Source organism: Galeopterus variegatus, unplaced genomic scaffold, assembly GCF_000696425.1.
Source record: "Galeopterus variegatus unplaced genomic scaffold, G_variegatus-3.0.2 Scaffold1, whole genome shotgun sequence".
NCBI lineage: Eukaryota > Metazoa > Chordata > Mammalia > Dermoptera > Cynocephalidae > Galeopterus > Galeopterus variegatus.
This window is the reverse complement of record NW_007726112.1, coordinates 1606007-1630076: the sequence shown is the minus strand read 5'-3', so window position 1 is coordinate 1630076 and position 24070 is coordinate 1606007. Positions and strand designations below refer to the sequence as shown.

At 33.3% G+C, this 24070-nt stretch overlaps 2 protein-coding genes across 3 annotated transcripts in view; one reads left to right on the top strand and one right to left on the bottom strand.

Annotated features, from left to right (window-relative positions):
- The first annotated feature begins 835 nt into the window (after positions 1 to 835).
- On the top strand, positions 836 to 22374 carry GCA (grancalcin, EF-hand calcium binding protein). Of its 2 annotated transcripts, none has more exons than XM_008578933.1 (8): positions 836 to 953; positions 4853 to 5026; positions 14184 to 14253; positions 17369 to 17412; positions 17699 to 17846; positions 20213 to 20326; positions 20663 to 20721; positions 21385 to 22374. In XM_008578933.1, exons 1-8 carry the CDS (start codon positions 927 to 929, stop codon positions 21400 to 21402), a joined length of 654 nt encoding a protein of 217 aa, XP_008577155.1. In that variant the 5' UTR covers positions 836 to 926; the 3' UTR covers positions 21403 to 22374. The 2 variants fall into 2 exon arrangements, with proteins under 2 accessions (XP_008577155.1, XP_008576469.1); XM_008578247.1 differs by having other exon boundaries at positions 21376 to 22374.
- The window catches only part of KCNH7 (potassium voltage-gated channel, subfamily H (eag-related), member 7), a 504650-nt gene continuing 484183 nt past the window's right edge, over positions 3604 to 24070 (bottom strand). The window contains exon 17 of the mRNA XM_008579962.1: positions 3604 to 3664. The gene's annotated coding sequence lies outside the window, so the exon portion shown is untranslated. The remainder of the gene's footprint in view (positions 3665 to 24070) is intronic.

Below are 24070 nucleotides of genomic sequence, written 5' to 3'. Positions count from 1 at the left end.
CCAAGCTTTTCTCTCGGCATATATAATTAATATATAATTCGGAGGTACGTCTCAGGAGTTTGCCCAAAGCCTGAGTCTCTGGGAAGATTGCCAGATAATATACAGGATGCTCTGTATGTTATCAGCGTATGAACAGCAAAAAATTTTTTTTAGTATAATTGCATGTTCTGTGCAATATTTGGGACATACCTATACTAAAAATGATTTACTTGAAAATCAAATTTTACTAGATACCCTGTTTTCTATCACTAAATCTGACAACTGTGTTCGTCGTCTACCTACCATACTACAAATAAGCTTTTCGTAAAATTTGGCGTTAAATGGGTTTTTAGCATAGAAGCACTCTCTTTGTGGCACAAGTGTGGTCATGGTTTCGAAGTTTTGATTTGACATCAACACTACACAAAAGCAAATGTCTGCAACTTTTGAAATTCACTGATATGCATTTGAAGTCCAGCTCAAAAGAGCTGAAACGTGGGTTAAAAGAAGTCACGGAGTGGAGGGTTTGGGGTTTCTAAGGAGAAAAGACACTTCCGGAGACGACAGCCTAGAGAGGCCTTCCAGAGTGGGTGGGAAGTTACAGTGGAAAAGGTTTCTTCGGGGCTTAGTAGGAGAACGCGCGAGAACTTGAGCGAGCCAATCAGAGCCCAGCCGGGACAGGCTGGGCCCCGAGGGACCGGATGTAGCCAATCCGAGCCGAGAGGGGTGGGACTAGACCCCGGGAAGGGGCGAGCTCCAGCAGTGTGGGCCCCGAAAGGCGGGATTCAGCCAATCGGAACCGGGCAGGGCGAGGCTAGACTCCGGGAGGGTCGGCTCGGAGGCGTGAACAGCGCGGCAAGTCTCTCAGCCGCACCTGCACCTGCACCTGAGCCTTTCTCCCAGCAGCGCGGACGCTGACTGGAAAGGTGACGCTCGCTCGGCTCGTCATGGCCTACCCGGGATACGGAGGAGGGGTGAGTCCCGGCTGCTTCGCGTGGCCTCCGCCCTCGCGGGGTGTGGCGCCACTGCGGGCGGTGCCAGCGTGCGGGATCCGCCCTCGGCCCCTGCTGCTTTCCCCCGTGCTTAGTTTTCGGTGGTGCCGGGGCAGGGGCGCATCCTCGCCTGAACAGAGGTGCAGGTTCCGGTCCTTGAGGGCCCCTAAAGAACGTCCTTGTGGAATCGAGCATGTGATGTGTGTTTAGAAATTTATTTCCTGGGATGGTGGAACAAAGCGTCCTTTTCTTGTTCTGGTAATATTTTGTGGTGTACCCGTACCTCACAGTTTTGTTAGGGTTCCTCTTTCTGAATTTTCTGACCACTTCTTGTTCTTTAAGTTGCTTATGAATAAATTAAGTTATACTCTAAATGTCTCTTTATCTTTACTGTTGTACCGAGGGCAATCTGTTCTAATAGACTTTTTTTTTTTTTTTCCCTGAGGCGGGGAAGGTTACTTTTTTGTAATTGTTTATCCTACACCACCTTTGAAAGTTGTAATCGTAGTATTCTGGTGGCTAGCCCCTTCTATTTATAAAGGAACCCAACCTTCAGTATTTATGTCATTGATCTCCAAAGTGGGGTGAGCATACTTTGTGTTAACAAGGTGAGCATGCGGGATGATCCACTGGGGTGTGGGTAGAAGAGAATATATTTTCTATTTTTATTTTTATTTGTTTTTACCTAAAAAGAGAAATTGTGCTTTACTAATTTTAATATATGACTTGACATTGACATATGGTAGTGGTCTTCAGAGGAGTTACTCCTACCCCTGGGAGAATTGTGGGGATTTTTTTTTTTTAAGGTAATGAATTTCCAGGCCCTCAACTTCTAAACACACTCATTCCTAAAATTTATTTCCTTGAAAATTTGCCTGAATTCCCCCTGCATCTTCCACTTTACAGTGTCTACCCCCCATCAATCCTTAAATTTACTAAAGAAGTTTAAGGTGCCTAAGGAAGGTAAAGTCTCCTTCATAAAATAAGTCAAAGTAGCATAGACCATGGGGCTTTTAAAATTTTGCTACCTTCTATATATTTTTATTAGGTTGAAGTTTGCTGTTAGATACATACTGTTTTTACTCCTGTTGGGATGTTGTGAATTTATATATGGTAGAGTGAAGTGGTGAGAGTAATAAATTTTAATTCGTAAAGTTTGCTAATTCCTTACCTCACTTTTGTCAGAGTGCTTGCATTTGATGGAGAGTTCCACAAGAGCAAAGTAAAAAGAACACCTGCATGCAGTTTGAGCATTTAAATGCCCTTTCCCATTTATTTAAACTTAAGTAGCTCTTTGTAGCTATTTTCATGCTTATCATTAGTAGCTGGAAAGAAAGTATCGTCAGACAGAAGAAGCAATATAGATTAGTTACACTGATTCTTTTAAGTGTAATGGAAATATTTTAAGATACATTACATAAAATTTAGGGTGAAACTTACATGATTTCTTTACTCAGAGTATATTTATGAGATAGTTAAAACTGTTTTATAAATCATGTTAATTAGTCAATCCACACCTAACTAGTGTTTATTATATTTAAAAAATATATATATATATATATAAAATGTTAGTTGCTGGACCAATTTGTTTTGATAGCATACTTTTATCTAATTCAGTGCATGATTCATCCCTTTAGGAGAAGCATTCCTAATAAATTTTAATTTTTTGTTTATTTACAAAATTGTGTTATTCCCTTTTACTAATTCATACTAATAAAAATTATAACTCAAGCTAAAGGAAGTTTTTTTCCTTGTTTCTCATTTTGATCACAGGAAATAAAACAAAATTTAAAATTTTAATTTATATTCATATTTTTATTGTAAGTAAGATGATAGGGTCATCAAGTACTTTCAAGCAAAAAAATACATTTTAAGCATAAAAAACTTACACAGATGAGGTGTTCATGGAAGAAATAGAATAAAAAATGAGTTCAAAGAGTAGAAAGAAAAATGTACAATTTGTAAATGTTACAGAAGAGGCTTTTCATGTCTTTTTAAAAATGGGTGGGAGGAGGTATCAGATCATTATAGTGTGTAGATGGCAAAGTATACTTTCCAAAGAGTGATGTAGAACTTTATTTGTAAATGTCAATATTAACAATATGTTGGGCATTGCATTCTTTATAACTGTTTAAACCACAATAAAAACTACATGTCAACATAAAATATGAGAAAATAGATATACTTTTTCAAAATTCTTTTAAGGGTAGGAAGCCAATGTTTAAAGAACAAATGACATAGCTGACACTTTGTCCAAACTTTTCTTCAGTTACATTACCAGGTAATAACAAGGATGATCTGATGACCAGTTTGACTCACTTGAAACTGTAAAGAAGACAACTGGAAATATTAATTTAAATAAACTGTTTTTTAGGGATTAACTTTTTGGCCAAGGGCCCCAGTTCTCCTCTTCCTGGGCCCTTCCACATGGCTCTTCCTTTTCTTCATAGCATGGTGGCCATGTTCTAAGAGAGAGAAACAGAAGCTACCAGTCCCCTTAAAGTCTTAAGCCTGGAATTGACATGGTGCGGTTTCTACTGTATTCTACTACGTAAAGCTGACACAGGCCCCGCCCAAATTCAAGGGAGTAGAGAAACAGCCTTTACTTTTGGATGGGTGGAGTGGCCAATAATTTGCAACGTCTTTAAACTGACCACGGGTCTCTCAAATTGTTGGATTTGGGAAAGTCAGTGCTGTAAAACAGGAAGGGAAGATAGATAGATAGAAGGTTATTACTAAAGACAGATTGATTCTTCATATAATACTGCTTGCCTGACTTTGATTACAAAACACGTGTTTGTCCATGAAGTTACAAATGGAGATGCTACAGTAGAGAGTCCATAGCCAGTCTTTTGGTACCATCTCTACATTAACTTTTCCCTTTAATTTGGCCTCTCTTTTCATAAAGAAGTTTTTCAGTTTTTCTTCTTAGGCTTAAGGTGAGGAGGGTCTCCAATAAGCTTTAAATTTAAATATATATATATATAGTAAAATACCCTTATAAGGTATTAAAAATGTATACCAAGTATGAAAGTGAAAAGAAGGAAACCATAGCCATAGCAGGAAATAAGTGTATAGCCTCTGGGGTCAGATTCTATAATTAAATACATGGTCTACTTCTTACTAGCTATTTGACCTTTACCAATTCAGGAAACCCCTTCAAGTTTCAGGTCTTCAAGTGCAAAAAGGACATAATACTTTCATACCTCATGGAGCTGTAGGAAAATCAAATAACATAATATCTGGACAATACTTAGAATAGTACTTTTGATATAAAAAGCCCTCAAATATTTATTTTAGCTGCCTATTCTTAATATTGGTATTCTTGTTATTCTTACTCTCATTAGTTTTGAAGAGGACTGTTATTGGAATTACTACTTTATTGATCTTTTCATTGTCGTCTTTTTAAAAAATCTTTTCTGGTGAAGGTGTTTCAGCTCTTTGCAATTTCCCATGATTAGGTTAGTTCCATTGTATTTGCCATGTATTCTAAGTACGTGTCTTGTGGTATACTTCTTAGTTTTACTGTAGGTGAAATCTTGTATTTTTTACTTTCTGTTTATTTCAACGATGGTAGTAAATACTTTTTAAAATTGTGCCTCATGTTCTTCTGTTAGATTAAGTTCGTAGAGGCTAGAGACTTCCTTTTTCTTTCATACTTTTTTTTTACTGTTGGGTAACATGTTAATAAATTGAATTATGTCTTAATCTAGAACATTAGCATTTTATTATTAAATCTTTTGCGGTAGTTAAGTTTGGAAGCTTTTGGTAACTATTTCTGTTTTTACTTTTCAGTGGACTTCTAGTATTTTCTTTTAAACCAACTTTTAGTGGATAATAAACCATGTTTGTATTAATAACCTTGTTTTTCACTTTTACAGTTTGGAAATTTTAGTGGTCATATGCCAGGAATGCAGATGCAAATGGGACAGCCAGTGCCAGGTACAGGTCCAGACATGCTCCCTGGGGGTTACCCTGGATATCAGGCATATTCAGATAGTTATTCCTCAGCTGGTGACCCCATGTGGACTTACTTCACTGCTGTTGCTGGACAGGTGAGATGCTAAATTTATTGCACAAATGTTAGTTTTTACAAAGAACTTATTAAAAAGAAATGTCAACTATTTTACTTAGTGTATAATTTTAAATGTATATGAAATTTATATTTAAAACTTATTTAGACAAATCTTCCTAAGATCAGAGATGAGCATAGTCATAATTATTTCATTTCAAAATTTTGTCAGTTTGGTGCCTGGCTCATTGTTCATTGGACTAAAAGAGGAAACAGATTTTCATAATGGGAAGATCTGATTCATTGTTACCTAGTATGCTTCCCTGGCTGAAACTCTTCTACAAGGGGCTCTTCTTACTAGTAATTAAATGCTCCATCAAAACTTATGTATTATAATGTTATCTTTTTTCTATCACTTAAATCTTTTTATTTCCTTCACTGTGTTTGGCATTTAGAAGTATCATACTCTTCTCGAATGATTGGTATTACAAAGCTAAGTACATTCAGCCTGAACACCCTTCTATAGCAGGCAAAGATGAGTATTGGACATTTGAGGGAAGGTAAGACATTTTTAGAAAAATTAGTCAAGGAACAATATTTTAACTTGGCATCATACCCATAAAAAAATTAGTTAAAATGTAAGTATGTAAAACAGTATGATAGGAAACCATTTCAGAATGTCATAAATTTGTTCAAGTTGGAAAGTTATTTTTTTTCAACAGATGAATTTTAAGTCATTTATAGTAATTTTGATTTTATATATCTGGTAAATTTTCCAAACAGGTTATCAAAATAATCATGCTGCTATTTATTTTTCTATTTATTTATTTATTTATTTTTGTCTTTTTGTCTTTTTCCGTGTCTGGCAACGGATCGCAACCCTCAGTGTTGCCCCCGTACCGGACCGGGGACCGGCAGCGGGATCGCAACCCTCGGTGTTGCTCCCGCGCCTCGCTCAGCCAGTGAGCGGGAACCGGTCTGTATGTGGGATCCGAACCCTCGGGCGGGAGTGCCGCCGCGCTTCCCAAGCGGCACACTTATCCAGTGCGCCACCGGGCCGGCCCTATTTTTCTATTTTTAATTAAACATTAAAGAATATTGTATTAAGGTCATGGTATGGTCCTGGCATGTTATTAGTCTCTAATAAATTTAAATAAATATTTAAAGGCTGACTTTATTATGACCAACAGGGAAGTTTGAGACTGCCAATTCAGGTACGTGAAATCTCAGGGTGAATTGTTAGTGACAATATTTGATTATTGTGGTGGTTGGTGAAGTTTATTCTTTTACTCCTGTGGAACTGCAATACTGTACCACAATTTATTCTTTTTAAAGTGATTTTATATATATTATTTTATGGGAAATTTCAATTGAAATTAAGTAAATAGGATATGTATTATACTCATTTTTATCAATTACTAATTGCATTTGGCATAAAAGGATTGGAGTAAATACTCAAGATTGCAAAGAATACAATATTACAAGATGCTAGTTTCTTCCAAATTAACTAATAAATAACGTAATATTATTTGAATCAAGTGTGTAAAGTTTTCCTTTTATGTTTTTTTCTTTTTGGCACTTGCCAAAATGATTCTAAAGTTTATCTGGTAGACTATACCTTGAGAATAAATACTAAATCATAATGAAATATATCATAATTATATAAATGAACCATAATAAAATGATACAGTTATAATAGTAATAGTGTGATAGTGATAGTGTGGTTATAATGTGAGAATAAACATATAATACAAAAGATCAGGAAGCCCAGAAACTTACCTCTGAATTCAGTATGTGGTCGAGATAACATTTTATATCAATTCTTTAATTAACTATCCTGAAATAATTAACAGTATATCTAAAAATAAATTTAGATCCTCAACCCATACTGTACATCAGCATTAATTCTAAATATATTAAAGAATTAAAAAGAAGGTGTATTGGTGTTTGTCTCCTTTTGTTGAACTAATTGAGCTTGTCTTTTATTGCTGCTTTAGTATGTATTGTAGATCCTGCTATATTTGTGTTTTTGTACACAGAACTTAGAAGAGTGATGAACTAAGATAGTCGTGGTCATTAATGAAGCATTTGGGAGCACTGTCTTGAGATATTTTGTTCTCACTATATTTAATTTATGTGTTTAACAATTTGGGGGGGAAATAAAAGCTTTTCTATGTCTATGGAATACAGTGGGTTGGTGCTTGGAGACTGTGGACCAGAAAGAATTTGGAAAAAGGGATCTACATGTAAATCACCTTAAGGAACTTGGGGAGAGTATCAAAAAGGAGATTTTTAAATTGTGAATGGTTCTGGGAGAGGCTTGGCAGTAAAACAGATCAGGAAAAGGTAAGGAAAACAGCAGAATGGGTTCAAATACCAGACTAATGAGCAGAGACAGAAATTCACTCTTGAGTCTTAGTTACAGTCTATATTTATTTTCTTTTATAATAGGAAGGATTTATTGAAGCAGGTAGACTTTCATAGAACTTTGATAACATTTTACATTCATTTTTTATTCACTTGAGTGTTCACTAGGTCCCATATGCTTTTCTAGGAGTAGAGGACATACACAGAATTATTATATGTGACAGACATTCTGTTTTGGCTACCCCAATTCCATTTATAACCTCCTTTCCCTATTCTCCTCTGGTAGAAACTAACACTCACCATCCCAGACACCTTCGTAGCTACTAAAGGTAGCCATGTGCCATAGAATTGACCATTAGGTGCAGTTTCTTTGGGATGCTTTTGTTTTCCAAGTGGGAGAAGCACTGCTGGGAGCAAGCCTTGGTTATTTTTGCTCCTTCATTCTTTCTTCCTGGAAAGGGTACTTGAGGTATGGAGGTGCAACAGCCGTCTTGTGAATTTGGGGCAGCAAGCTTGAGATAAAGGCCCATGGATGGAGAATGTGGAAAAATGTACAGATTGATGGCATTTTTAAGTGGCTCTACAGCCCTGTTCTACCTTACCCTGGACTTTGTATATAAAACAGTAAACCTTTATTGGTTTAAGTCTCTTTAATAATATTTTCTTTTGATTGCAGGTAAATGAAATCCTGTTACATTCATTATAGCATACTTATTTTTAAGGAACTCTTACATGGTATATTACTGGGAATAAGTCTGTTTCTCTGCTTGAGTATGTAATAAATCCATTTTATAAAATTACAACTTAAAACATAGGAACTGGACATATATATGGAGACTTTTTTTGATTTCTGAACTATTTCAGCATTATAATCATCAGCATTAAATTTGCTATGTTTGTACTATTTGATACTTTCCTTAAATTTTCGGTCTTGTGCTTTTGAGTAAGTAAACTCTGGGAGATCAGGGCCCTTGTCATATTCTGCCTTACCTGTCAGATAAGTATTAGGAATATATTAATCATTCTATAGATGGTTCGAATGGATGCGCTAACTATTCCATTTTTAATTTTAGTCTAAATATTTAGACTACATTCTCTCATATGTTGAGTTCTACCTAGCTTTGGGGGATCATGTGTAATACCAGGCATACACATTCTAGTTATAGAATCCAACTGCTAAACTCATACCTGCAGCTGTTTTCTTTTTTAATGGGCTTCATAATTAATGATGCCCTATGAGAAATATCCATTCAAACATTTCTGCAGTGTTCATATTTACGGGATGAAGTTTTCTGAACAGTAATGATTCAATCATTAGTTGATTTTAGGAAATTCTAGTTTCTGCTTTCATAGACACACACATGCATTTCAACAGTACCAACAACTTTAGTGTGTACATTTTTTTCAATTTTCTGCTTTTCCACACAGCAACTCAATGAGGTAGGAATGATGCGTGTACCCTTGTATTATAGATAAGTAAGTAGAGACTCAGTTTAAGTAACTGAACAAATAATATTTGAACTTGGACATCATTTCAAAATCTTGCTGCCCGTCAGCCTAACCAGTAGCAATTGATTTTTTATTAATTACCTAAAGCTCTTATTATTTAATTAGAAAGTTCAGTTTTCTACCACTAATGCTACCTAATTTAGTTGAGAGTTTATATAGTTGATCATGATCAGCACTCCAACTGTAGGTAAAAATATCCAAAAGGATCACTTGGATTTTCTTCATACAGTTTAGGAAGACATTGCTTATTTATCAGTTAGTCAATTAAGATAACATGTTTTCATAAAATCTATGAAGTAGTATACTAGGAGAATGCTTTCTGACAGTGATGCATAACTTCCAGCAAAGCTCTTAAGGTTGTTTTTCTAACTCCAAAAATTCTGTAAAAAGCACATGTAAAATAGGATTTAATTCATTATATTAGACGGTAGATTTGTAAATGTAATCCATGCTTGAGTAAGAAATTTTAATATTTTCAACCTTCTGAAGTAGTAAATGAACATGGTCAAAAATTACTACAGTTTAGCCAAGAACCAACAGTAATTATCTTCATTCTACCAAACAATGAGGCTTCTTTGTACTAGATACTATGCTAGGGTCTGGGAATGCAAAGATGAATGAAACTCAGACACTGACTGAGAAGATCTCTGTCTGGATAGAAATTTAGGAAATTATAATGATATAAGGGAAGGAAGTGCCGAAGGTGAATTCCTAAATATTATAGCATCACCAAGAACATCTTCTGGACTTTGTACTTGTTCTCTTTGCCTAGAGCAGCTCTGTCCAAAAGAAAAATAATATGAACCACAAGTGCAAACCATATATATTATTTTAAAATCTCAAGTAGCTCATTTTAAAAAAGTAAAAATAATTACGTGAAATTAACTTTCATATTTTGTTTAATCCAATCTATAAAAAATACATTTTAACATGTCAACAAAAATTATTATATTTCACATTTTTCTTGTTAGTAAATCTTCTAAATCTAGTGTGTATTTTAAACTTATAGAACATCATAATTCAGACTAGCCATATTTCTAGTGCTCAGTGGAACATGTGGCAAGTGGCTAGCTGAGGCCTAGAGCACTCTTCCCCTCAGATATCTGCACAGCTTGTTCTTTATCTTTCTTATGTCTTTCTTACATTCACCTTACCAGTGAGGCTTTCCTTCACCATCTATATAAAATAACATTTGCCTCCTCACCCTCCTCCACAGTACTCATGCCCGAATTCCTGTCACCTCTACCCTGCTGTATTTTTTCCTTTAGCACTTGTTACCATCTGATGTAATTTTTGCTTTATTGTCTCCACTAAATGTAAGCCATATAAAGGCGAGGAATTTCTTTTGGGCACTGATACCTAGTGATTCTGATGAATGGTGTTTGCACATAGTAAGTTACTGAATAAATATTTGTTAAATGAATGAATTTCTTATTCTTCCTAAGTAGAAGTTATTAACTCATTTATCTCTTTATATTTTCTTAATGTACTTGTTTTAATAATTGCTCTATAAGATTAATTTTATCTTGTGTGAATTTGTTCTAAAACTGTTTACATTTGATGTTTGTTGGCTGTCTTTTTGAACATTAGATTTCTCCATATATTTTGGAATTTTGATTTGTAAACTTATTTAAAATGAAGTTTTTATTTTCTCCTTCCTTCTTTCTGTTTTCTTCCATGTCATTCCTCCCTCTCCCCATGTCACCCATTTCTATCTAGTGGTTTTGTGATTTTCCCCACCTGTATTGTATCCAGAATCAGATTTCATGATAGTTCGGAAATCTATCTAGGCTGGTGGTAGTATTGCAGACCGCATCAGCAAGTGAGGAGCAATTTAGTTTAGCATTTTAGTTCTGCAAACCTTCAGCTTCTCAGAAGTGATATCCTCTGGCAGTGATCAGCAGTATATTTTGTTTGTTCTGTTTCATTTTGCTTCCTTTCATGAGCAGGGAGTCCCATCCCACTTCCCCAGTTCAAGCAACTAGACACTCATGTTCCAGTGTCATGAAGTCCTCCGAAGCAAGCTATTTTTCCTACTGCAGATCTGTTCTCCCTGTACTTCCTAGTTTTTACTTCTACATGCTTCTGTATAACCAAACACAATTAGGGTTGGAATTTTGTTATATATAATTTAGCTTCATACACTTTTTAAAATAGAAACTTCCAGTAAAGCCAGATGGGCCTCAGATATAATTAGAGAAATACATATATATTTTCTCTCACAATTATTTTCTTTAGTTGCCGTAGAAGGTCCCCTAACCTAAACTCCTGGCATAACCTTTAAGTGTTATTGTATTACTCTGTGACTTAAGGTCAGGATAGGGTAAGTCAAATGAGAGAATTGCCTCAGATGCAAATTTTAAGGGGTTTTTTAAAACTCAGTAATCATGATAAATAAAGCTTTACTGTGATATTTTTAAAAAGTTAAAATTAATGCAAGAAGTCAATGATGAACAATATATATCCAATGTATATTTTTTTAAAATAAATATAGGATCTGACCCTGTGCCTGTACCACTCACCTTATTTGCCTCACCTTTGTATCAACTCCACTATATCTATAAAGCCTATTTGATTTAACATGACTATTTTACATTTGTAACATCTTGAAATATGGATCAGTTTACTTATGTTTTAGTCTGATTGTTTTTAGAAGATAAACTGAAGAATTTAATAGAACAACTCAACTTGAGGGAAAGGATTTTGTATTTCAACTTTACTCATATCTATCATAAAAGTTTTATAAGATGAAGGGTTATAAAAGATTGGAACAAACTACTCTGGTACCTTTTAAGGAATTTAATGAAAAATTACCTTAATTTTATAGCATGTAATTCTCAACTCTAGTAAAATTATAAGCTTAGTTTTTCGTAGGAAGAATACGCATTCACTTCTGAATTACATGACATATAAACAGACTGTCATTCACCTTGTATCCATGCTGAGCAGTGGGTGAAGAAAGCATGGGCCAGTGCAGATAAACAGGCAGGTAGAAATCTGACACCTGGAGAGTTTAAAGTTCTGTTTTATTTTTTGGGAGAGGAAATAGTAAGACGTGTTCCTTACTTTCCATTTCATTTGAAAAGAGTGAAGACCCTAAATTATTTTTTTGTACTTTTAAACTCTAATTTTATAATGACTTTTTCTGTGTGTCTTTTGAACCAGCAATTTTTTCAACTTTGTTTCCTCTATTAACTGTGTTCTTTCTCTACAAAAGAACCTCTGTATCCTTCAGGGTTCCTTCTTCTGTGTCTCTGGAAGTATAGAATTTAGAGAAATGTCCTCTGTGGGCTAAGTGAACTTTCATTTGAAATGTTACAAAGAAGCTCAGACTTATATAGAAGATACCATCAGACCATGCAGGATTGGTTTTCCTTCATTTTAATTAGATTGGTCTAAATTTTTAGTAAATTCAAATTTCTCTCTTCTAGAAAGTTTTTAGTTTGAGCCTGTTGTCCTCACAACACATTATTTTTGTGAATGAGTTTGGCAATTTTCATTAATCTTCAGGTAGGATACCATTTTCTCACTTAAAAGTTAAAGAAAAAAATAATTTGTAACCATGTTACCTTCGGTGTACTTGAAGACATTTTCTAATTAAAATGAAAGAAAAGCCATTTCCTACCTTTGCTTTTGTTTTAATAATTTGTAAAAGATTATCTTTTAAAATTTTGTCTGCAATAATTGACAGAAACTTGGCATTTGTGTTCACCATTTCACTGAGATGGTATTGACAGTGGCAGCTGTTGACTTAATTGATAAAGTGTTTTACTGTTGATTTCTGCCCCAGACACCTTAGAAGTATGTTTGAAGTTTTTAAAAGAGTCTTGAAATATAATAATGGTTTGAAACACTTGCGTCAGGACTTATAATAGGGAGGGAGGTAATTGTTGGTTAAATAAAACATGCCAAAGAGTCCTTCTAAAGTCTTTATAATTTGAGGAAAAATTTTCTAACCTAGTGTTCAATCTAAGAATATGACTAATTTTTTAAAATATAATTTTCTAACTACAGAATTTAAAATTTAGCAAGCAAGATCCCCAAAATATGTATGACAGACAAGGGAACACTTAGATACTCTGAGTAGGGAATACCATATGATGGTCCAATGAGAAAAGTGCTTCTCAGTATTAATTCCTTTTAGAACTACTGCATTTTTAAAAAGGAGTTCCTTAACAAAGATCCATTAGAATATGAGTGTTCATAATAATTCTTAGAAGTAGTTTGTAAAAGCTTTTTTTGTTGTTTCTTGGGTCTCTTATGAAGCATGTGTTTTAAATTTGCCCCCTTGATCCTTTTTCATAGCTGCTGTTTTGCTTTTGTGCCAATGTATGTGGTGTTTTCAAGTGAATTACTTTTCTCTGTATTTTTGTAGAAAACAGAATGAGGTACCGAAATGTTCCATTTCTCTTTCATTTCCATTGTGATTTCTTGTTTCCATTTAAAACGTTTTATTTCCCATAATAAGTTTAAACAAGAATGTTTGGGCAATTACCAGAAGAATGGCAACAAAATACAGGGGTTCTAAAATTTTGCTATTGGTAGTAGTGGGGGAAAAGATATTTTCCTCTTCCTGTTAAAGCATCAGTATTCTTTAGAAATAATCTCCCCCCCCCAAAAAAAAAAATGGGCACGAGCAGAAAGTTTTTGAGACTTTTCTGAACACATTTTAGGCATTTTTCTAACTATTTTAAATAAAGGTATGGCTTTCAAAAGATATTATTTTGGACTGATAAGTTTGGCCTAATGATTTCTTCAGACGTAGTGAATTGTAACCTAACTCGATGTGTAAGCATACCATAACCTACTCTTTGTATCAAGTAGTGTAGTCTCAGCCAATTACAGGCAGCCAGCTATTCAAACCATGTTCAAATAAGACAGATGTCCAGCTTTAATCAATCCAGCTGTTTCTATACCTCACGTCTGTTTTCTGTATGTCACTTTTCATTTTCTATCTATAAATCTTAGCTGACCATGTGGTAGCCCTAGAGTTGCTCTGAACCTCTTCTGGTTCTGTTGGCTGCCAGATTGGTGAATTCTTTGCTTGATTAAACTCTGTTAAATTTAATTTGTCTTAAGTTTTTCTTTTAACAGAACTATTATAGGACAGAGGGATTATGCTATATTTTCAGAAGTATAGAAAATTATTCATATTCTATGGTGTTCTGTAACATGCCTTTACTGTCAAGAAATCTCCAGAATTTTGTAGTTGATAATAATGTTTTAAAGAATGCATATTTCTCAATTGACCTAGAACACATGACATTTTAATATATTTTTATACAACTGTGCCTTAAATCAGGTTATAATTATTTTTTAAACAGGATGGTGAAGTGGATGCTGAAGAACTTCAGAGGTGTTTGACACAGTCTGGAATTAGTGGAACTTATTCTCGTGAGATCTCTTTTTATCCCCTCTTGTTGAAACTGGAATAGTAAATTCACGTTCTAACTTTTTTGTCCTTATACTTAAACAATATTAAAAAAATTTTTTTTCTATTGCAGTTATACATTCATGTAGTTGGAAGAGTCAAATAATTCCGCAAATCTTGTTATGAAAATAACTGTTCATTGTACATTCTTGTCTTCCCCAATATAGACCACTCATAGAGGAGATTTCTTTTAACTTTTTCTGTAGCTGGTTCTTTTGAAGTTTGCTTCCATATCTCAAAATAGTATGATTTTTTCACTACTGATTTTTCATTTTTAATTATTATCAATTGATATCCTGCTATGGAAGGTGAGCTTAAATGCACTGCCCTCTGCACTCCACACAGGAACACTTCCCACTCTCCCATCCTTCCAGTGTAGTTTTATAGTAATTTTAATTAGGTCATTAATCGGTATTTAGCTTATTTTTTACTATCTAAATGCTGTTCATAGTTGTGTCTTGTAATAATGTATGATTACTTTTCCTTTTTGTCTTTTTGCCTTTCCTGAAGTTAATAGTTGTCAGGTATTCTATCTTATCATCCCAGAGCTTCCTGATGTGCTCTATTTTTCCATGCATAGTTGTCCTTCTGGCATTCCTTCACCATCACTCTAGAGCTAGCTTTGTCCTCTCTTGAATTAGATCTCCCCTTTATTCCATCTGTTGTTGTTTCCCTTCTTTTTTAATTCAATCTCTTATTTTAATGAAATATCTTGTTGTATAGCTTCTTAATGAAAGAGTAATTGAGAGGTGAATTTTTGAGACCTTATATGTCCGAAAATGCTTTCATTGTGCTTTTAGAATTGATTGATTATTTGGCCAGGTACAGAATTTTTGGTTACAAATCATTTTTACACAGAATTTTAAAGATATTGCTCCATTGCTTCTAGGTTCCATTGTTGCTTTAACTTTCAAAGTTTGTGAGATCTTCTCTTTGTTCCCGTATTATGGAATTTCACAGTGAAGTGCCTAGTTGTGTGGGGAACTCAGTGGGCACTCTGTCTGAAACTCATTTGCTTTAGTTCTGGGGAATTTTCTACAATGATGTAGTCTCTATTTTCTCTTTCTGGAATGCCTTTTTCTTTGAACCACTCTTCAACTTTTCTTATCTTCTCTCTTCTATCTCTTTTTTCTGTACTTTCTGGGAAATTCCTCAGCTTTATTTTCTAAACCTTCTATCGAGTCTTTCATTTATGCTATTATGTTTTTAAAATTCAAGAACTTCTGTTCTTTTTTTTCATGGATGTGATCTCTTATCCTTCTGAGATCATTAATTTATTTTTCTTTCTACATAACCTTTGTTTCCTCAAAATTGCCCTCCCCCCTTTTGTTTGTTTTGGTTATCTCATGTTAGATGCTTTCCTCAGTTTGATACTTTGTTGCTCATATTTAACTAAAATGCTTATCAGAAGCTCTGAATCATGGTTAGGTGTTGATTGAGGGCTTCAGTGTATAGTATGGTGGTTTGGTTGGGCAGTTTTGTTGTGGAACTCTGGGTGTATCTTTAGGGATTTCATTTTGGGCTGTTTCTTCAGTTGGTCTTCTGCCTGGAAAGGAGGAGAGATAGACTCAGCAGGGTCCTCAAGTCCTGTAAATTGTCATTTAATTGCCTTAGTTTTAGTAGACCTGGTATCCTGCAGTAAATCTCCAGACTTCTGCTGGGGTGGGCCTGGGCGTGGCAGCCATTCAACTGAATCTGAGACAGGGAGGGGCTTTGGGGCTTTAAATGTTCTGTAAATAGACAGCCCAGTCTTCTGTTTTAATTTCCAACTTCACACCAATTTTCAGAAGTCCTGACAGTTTTTAGGCAGTTGAGGTCTTCTCCAAGATAACTAAGTTGCTTCTAAGCTTTTCTTATTGCAAGTTCAGGAATCCATTTTCTCAGATGTAGATTAGTTAACTCACATCTGTCACCTCTCCAGCTTGCAAATTTTGTTCCTTTGTTTCCTCTCATTCTCTTTTTCTCTAATGGTTTATGCTTTTTATTTATTTATTTATTTTGGCAGCTGGCTGGTACAGGGATCCGGCCCCTTGATCTTGGTGTTAACAGAACCAGGCTCTCTTAAGTGAGCTAACCAGCCAGCCCTGGTTTATGCTTTTTAAAAAATCAGTTTATTGTGCATTCTAATGGATTGTGGGAGGAAGTGAAAATCTGAACTGAACATAATTTCTCCTTTATCAGGATTATAACGTAATTACTCTTGAGATAAATCAGCATACTATTTGAGTGTAATTGTGGTAAGGATTAGAGAAATGAAATGTTATTTAGTGGATTCTCAGTTGTAGTTCTATAAATATGAAAGTGTTTAATATTTCTAATAACCCCTGATTTTAAGACAGCTTGAATTGATTTTTTTTTTCTTTCTTTTCTTTTCCCCTCCCCTAAGAAAAAACAGTTGCTGCAGTTCAGATGCTTATCTTTTCTTACTTGGTCTATTGAAATAAATTACCAAATGATTTACCTACCTCCAGTATCATCTAACTTTAACATACAGTCTATTCATTGTAAACTGAAGTTTACAAAATGGATGTTTTAGAATTTCTCTTCTGCTTCTTAAAATACGTATTCAGTGACTTACATTGGTCGGACCTCTTTAGAGTAGTATTCAGGAGTTTCATGATCTGGCCCTCATTTGCCTTTCCAAGTCACCATATGCCATTCCCTCACGTGTACTCTTTAACTCCTTCAATTTTTGTGATCTCTGAATACACACCAAACTTCTACTTAAACCGCACTTGTCATTTGTATTAGGAAAACTTAAGCAGGCCCCAGGCAAAGCCAAGTGCTTTAAACACTTGTAACATCTCCATCACAGTAATTTTTAGCTATTTCATAATTACTTATATTAATTACCTTAATCCCCTCACTAAGTGAGTAGTTTGAAGTCAGTAATTTTTTTAGTTTGCTTTTTTTTTTTTTTTACTGTGGATGTTTAACATTCAATAAAAGTTAGTGGATTGTGGTGATTGTATATTTTTGGCTGGTTTTAAATGTTTTATTTTGAAAATAGAGATTGTCATAAATTTATACAGATAATATTGGACAAACTCCAATTTAAATATTGAATATGTTTTACAGCCTTCAGTTTGGAAACTTGCAGAATTATGATTGCCATGTTTGATGTATCCTTGAATAAAAACAGAAAATACTAGAATATAGAGTAATTGCTTTCTGAGTATTAAGCCAGTTGTTAGCTACAAATGATAGTAATAAACTATAGAGTTTAAAAATACTTTGTAAGATCCTGTTTGAATTCTAGACTTTTCCATTTTTATACAGAAATCTATCCATATGCTGAATTTGGCTAACTCTGCAGAAACATACTTATTTTTAGTCAGTGATTTGGAGTTTGGCATCAGGTAAATTCTAGTAGGTATCAAAATTTATTTTTGTTAATAAAACTGTCAGAGAGATTACACAGGGAAAATGGGATTTAATGAATTCAAAGAGCTCTGGGCAGCTCTTAATGCCTGGAAGCAAAACTTTATGACTATTGATCAAGACCGAAGTGGCACAGTGGAGCATCATGAATTGAGTCAAGCCATTGCTGTTATGGGTAAGATTATTAAAATTCTTTTTTAGAAATCATGCAGTTCATCTTATTCTTTGATCAGATGAATATTAATTCTTCCATTTGCTAAGTAATAAAGAGATGTATTTTTCCACCAGTAGTTTCCTAGTTTGGTTTCAAGGTAGATTCTGACTAAAGACCTTAACAAAACCATTTTAATTATAGTTTTTTTCAAATGATGATCTTCCATATATGCACACATTTTGGATTCCCACTTTTGAGTATATTTAAATTTTCCAACTTTTAGTACTCACTACTTGCAATGTATTCTTTTATAACTTGGTATGGTCTCTAATTTGGGAGAGCATAGACTTATCTCTATCAATCACAAGTTTCTGTATCATAGTCTAGCTTTTGAGCAGTAAAAAACATGTGTTTTTTTTCTTATATAATTCAGAACACATAGTAGGTACCAAAATACTTCAAAGTGTGAGTTTGAATTGTAGAAGATTTTAAAAGAATGTAACTTTATTTTCATCATACTTTTGATAAGCTAAGGTTCTTGGTGTACTTTTTTTTCCCCAGAGTGATAATATAGAATAGTATTTAGTTTGCTTATAGTTAATGCAGTACCTTTCTTAATTGTTCTTACCCTTGTGATTTTATTTACACGCATTTCTTTTTTTTTTTTTTTCCTTTTTGTCTTTTTTACTGACCGGTAACGGGATCGCAACCCTCGGTGTCGCGCCTGCACCACGCTCAGCCAGTGAGCGGGAACCGGTCTCCACATGGGATCCTAACCCTTGGCAGGAGCGCTGCTGCGCTCCCAAGCGGTGCACTCTCCAGTGTGCCACCAGGCCGGCCCTACACGCATTTCTAAACAAAATACATTTAAACAAAAATCAACTTTTTGAAAGTTAAAATCTGAACCCAACCCAAATGGACTTATTTTAAATTATAATTATAATTTAAAGAAGTCCAACTAGTGATTTTTTTTGTTTTTGTTTTATAAATAGACATGTTAATTTAGTTGTTTGGCATTGTCTTGGCCATATAAATATGTATTGTTTAATTATAGAGCCTTAATACCTAAGTGGATTAAACTTGATCTTTAGTTTAGCCTAATGCTGGAAAATTAATATAATCTTTTGCAAAAAGGAAAGACTTCAAAGAGTTCAAATAAGCAGTTAAAAAGAAGCATTCTGGATTATTCAAATTTAAGATCTTCAGATATATTTAAAAATATTCAAATTATGTTGCTGAGAATTCTATGGGAAAATCTTGGGAATTTTATCAGTATCACTTCCAGGTCATAACTCTGTAATGGAAAGCTCAGAATACGTTTGCATATAGTTACATTAGTTTCAATTTTTACTATTTCTCTCAATTTGTAACTTTACTTTCATTTATTTTTAGCAAGTTTCCTGGGTTACATTTTATTAGAGCTATGTGTCGAATTTTCTTTTGTGTTTATTTATATTGCTTTTGCCTTTGAGTGGATTAGTCCAAATCTATGAATTCAGTATTATAAAACAATAGTAGGCCAGCAATCTCATTAGTAAAGTGTGCACACCTCATTAAATGCTTAGGACCATCAATAGAGGTGCAGCAAATAGAATATATTAATTTATATTTCTATTTGTTTTTATCCCATTCTTTTTAAATTTCAGTTTTTATGTATATTTTAAAATGCAAGTAATCAAACATAATACATGTATAGAATTTAAAACTAAATTAAAGCACTATACTGGGAGTGAATGATGAAAAATTTTTACTGGTAGGAATGCACAACAAAAAATTTTGGAGACCTCGGGCATATAGCAAAGAACCAAAGAAATAGTGAAATAGCAAGAAGGTTATGGTTATTATTTTAGCATGGAAAGAAATAGAATAATGGTTATAAGACAAAAGGAATAACATTTTCCTATTCCTTCCCCTTTTGAGCAATCATGTTGATCCTCAAATTTTCTTTAGCTGTAAGGCATCTTCAAGTAATACATTAAATGGGAAGTAGAGGATTTGAATGACAGCAAAGATCACTAATAATCTTTGCTTTGGTATTTTTTAAGAACTAAAAAGTTATAGAATATATGTTGAAACGTTAAAACCTATGAAATACCATAGACTTTATTTCAAAATCAAACAGTATAAACACAGAAGCAGATACTTATTTTTCCCTTAGCTTTTACATTATTACAAAAAAAATGTAATAAATTTATGTACCACTTAGTGTTAATAATGAAGACTTTGATCAGTTTCAATATTTATGTATTTTGTTTCTAATACTGTATATATTTTTATGGAATGAATTTTGAAAGTTATTTTATGACTTCATTAATGAGAAAGCAAGATTGTGGTGTTCTTATGGTATTTAGTTTTAGAAGTTTTAACTTATCAATCTTTTTTTTTAGGTTATCGGTTGAGTCATCAAACATTAACTGCTATTGTTAAACGTTATAGCAAGAATGGCAGAATCTTCTTTGATGATTATGTTGCTTGCTGTGTGAAGCTGCGAGCTTTGACAGGTATTGACCATTTAAAAATGGGTACAGTATTATGTAGCTATTTTTCCTGAATAGTTTCTTGTTTCCTTCAGCAAGTTCATAATAGGTGTTTTTTCCCTTTATTTACTAGTAAATCTAATCAGAGTTTAAAGGCTTTAAATATTTAGGAATATAAATAATGAAAATTTGTTATAACACTTTGAGGATATTTTCTTCATATCTCAGTTGCCTGGTAATCTAAATCACTTAAGATTTACTTAAATATGACATTATTCGTTTTATTGTACTAGGGGACACCAAGTATTTGAAACCATAGATTTTAAATTGTAATAAGAAAAGTAATTTTTTTGTTTAAAGATTTCTTTAGGAGAAGAGACTACTTGCAGCAAGGGTTTGTGAATTTCGTATATGATGATGTGAGTATACTGCTTCACACTTCTGACATTTATACTATCTTCCACATATGTTCTTAATTTAAAAAAAAATTTAAGTGATCCTGGGTATGAACACTGGAAATAATATATTTTATAGACCATATTCTTTTGCTGTATTTTTCAGCTGAACAGATTCAATATTGGTACCAATGCCGACCAATTTGATTTTATATTAAATCTAAATATTCTTTTAAGTTTTATGACAGGTTTTGGATAATTCATTTTCCAAGTTATTTTTAATGACAAAAACTACCATTATTTTTATTGAGTAGATTACTTGTGGTGACCTTTTCTCTAAGAGAGGTAGGAAATTTTAATCTGTGACAGATTATGAAGTTATTTATTTCTCATTTCAAATGGTTGCTATTAATGTCATTGCAGTATTTTCTTAATTGAAGCTATGGGAAAGTTGTATTTCGTATATTCTTAATGTTTCAGGGTTTTTTTTTTGTTTTTGTTATACTTATGAAAGTTATAGGGTCAGTATTGCCCTACTAGTGTATACTGGCTTGAATTACAAGCTTGAAAATTCTAAAGTTTCTCCTCTTAATGAAAGTGCTTTTATGCAATATAATTCATCAAAAACAATTAGAAACCATCTTATTGTTAACAAATAATAATTTTACTATGTATTAGTTTTTGCAGGGCACTATGGCAATTTGAATGTCTAGAATTCAAAATCTGAAGAAATACTGTGAATTCTTTTGCTTGGAAGAAATGAACTGTCCTACTTTAAAACTTGGGGCTTTTGCATGTTCTTCCTGCCTGTCAAATCTCTTCCCTTTCTATATGTTTTCACTTTAGTGCACAATTCAAAGCAATAAAAGAAATGTTTTTTGGTTTGGGATATTATTGCTTTTGGAAAAGTTATCATTTTACAAATATCTGTATACTGTCATAAAATAGTGTTATATGATTAATTGATGTGAACAATTCTTAGCCTTAATTTTTAACAATATAAACTTAGAAGAATATACTTACAAGATAGATTGTATAAGAAGCCAAATTATGAAAGCCTAGATAAAACTAATTTATACTTATCTGAAGGTTACAAATTATACATTTAAACTTTGTTTTTAGTCGTTGGTGTTTGAGGGTCATCTAGAAGGGAAAGTGCATTTTGTGCCATGTTTGTCATAGGATTTGTTCCTTGATCACATAATGAGAGAACAGAAACTTATGGGTCTTTGCCTGTGAAAAAGAAAATTGTAGTTTCTGAAAATTCATCCTAAAGTCGAATCTGTAGTGAAATAAAACTACAGGAGGCATTGTTTTTCCTTCTTTATTTTTTGCTGTGTATATTTTTCTTCTATATATTTTATTGTCTTCTGTGAAAAAAAAAGTCCTTCATAAACATAGCCTTTTCTACACTGAACTTCATTGTGAAGACATAGATAACCTAGAATGTCATCTTTCTCTAAATTTGAATTATTTGGAAATGACATGTGTTTTTAATGAAATGTCAATATTTAAATTTGTTCTGTTAAACTAAATTGATGTTAATTTATAATATTAACTGTTTACAAAGTTAAAAAAATAATATACTACTCTAAATGTTCAGAAATGATAAATTTAACTTATTTGACAACATTAGCTGGTGGTTTTAGCATTAATAAAATGAGTATTTTGAGTGCATTTGTGTAATGTGGAGTATTGAGCGTGGTAAGTAACACCAAAGCAACACCTCTGAGTGGCTATTACTATGGAAATTACAAAGCAGAATTACCAGGTCTTTAGCATTTAAAATCCCTGGTTTAAAATGTCATAATTAATTTAGTTTCTTTTTTGGCGAATATCCCAAGTCTTTCAAAATGAAGGTTTACTAAACCACATATTTTTCTGACACATTAACTGAGTGTCTTCCAACCTAAAGGTGAATGACATAATTTTGGGATGGTTGGTGACCAAATTAATATATAATTTTTATAAAACTCAATGCTTCTTAAATGTTGGAGGATGGATGGCAGTATCTTGAACAAAACCTTATAAACTTTTATAAACTTACAGAATTTTAATTCAGCTTTCACTTTTAAAAATCCTGGAAGGGAAGGAATGTATAGTTATTTTGACATTGATAATTTTATATATAATTTGCTGTCAGATGCACTTGGTCAGTTTTATAGGAATGTGTGAATAATCCATGTAATTTTGACCTCAAATGAACTTATATTTGATAATGTGAAAGGACAGTAACTGAGCCATTAAAAAAAACAAAAACAGTTCTAATTAGATGTGTTGTAGGAAAAAGCAAATGTAAACACACTGTGTATCATTCATACTGATAATGGTGATAATAAGACTCAGCAGCCTGTAATCTTAAAATCCAGGTTATAGATGGTCAAATTACTTAAACATCCAGGTGATGGATGGTCAAGTTACTTGACACAATACAAGTTCTGAGGTCAGTGATAATAACTTCCTTATTTGAAGGCTCATACTTGAGGCAAAACTTTAAAAATGACATATGATATTATTCCTGTTTCTGCCAACAACACTTTGTATTAGAACTCTTTACACAGTTCTATAACTCATCCTTTTTTAAAGATGTTCCTATGACCTAAGGTCATAGGAAGACTGTGTAAAAGGAGTTTCTGTGGTCACATGTATTTGGAAATTCTCACTTTCCTCAAGGGAGCTTAATAACACATTAGCATATGAAAGCCTAAGGTACAGAAAATAGTGTTTAATTTTATTTGACCCAGTTTTTTTCAAACTTTTTGACTACAGAACCCCTTTCTCTAGCAAAACTAATGTTCTGTGCCGATCCAACTTAACTGTCAAGCAGTTCTTTTGTACTTTACATTAAATAGACAATTTTATAAAAACATTTGGCATAGAGAATATTTCACTAGGATTTTTATAGTAAAATGCAATTCACTTTTTTGATGCTTTTAAAATAATTGATATAAAAAGACATCCGTTACTAAAGGAAGGAATAGTTTTTTGATGAACATGACTGCAATATGAAAATTGTGTGGTAGTTTGTACTGGTTCACTCACACCCAGTTTCCTTCTGATGATGTAAATTATTGAATAATGTACACTCAATATATAAGTGCTTTTATTTATACAGTAAATGTATTTCCATGTCATTTTGAGAATTTTTTAAAATAAACATTCAAATAGCTTGCTGTAAAGTTTTGTGTCATACAAAATCTGTTACATATATATTATGAGATGCTTCAGTTCAAGTAACAGTGCAGTAACTCACCTATATCTAAGAGACTGCCAAATGATTAAATGTCAGGTATTGCACTTCTATTTCGAGTGACAGTTTACACATTTTAAATCACATCAAGGGGAAAGCAACACTATGGGAACTTAATTTGGT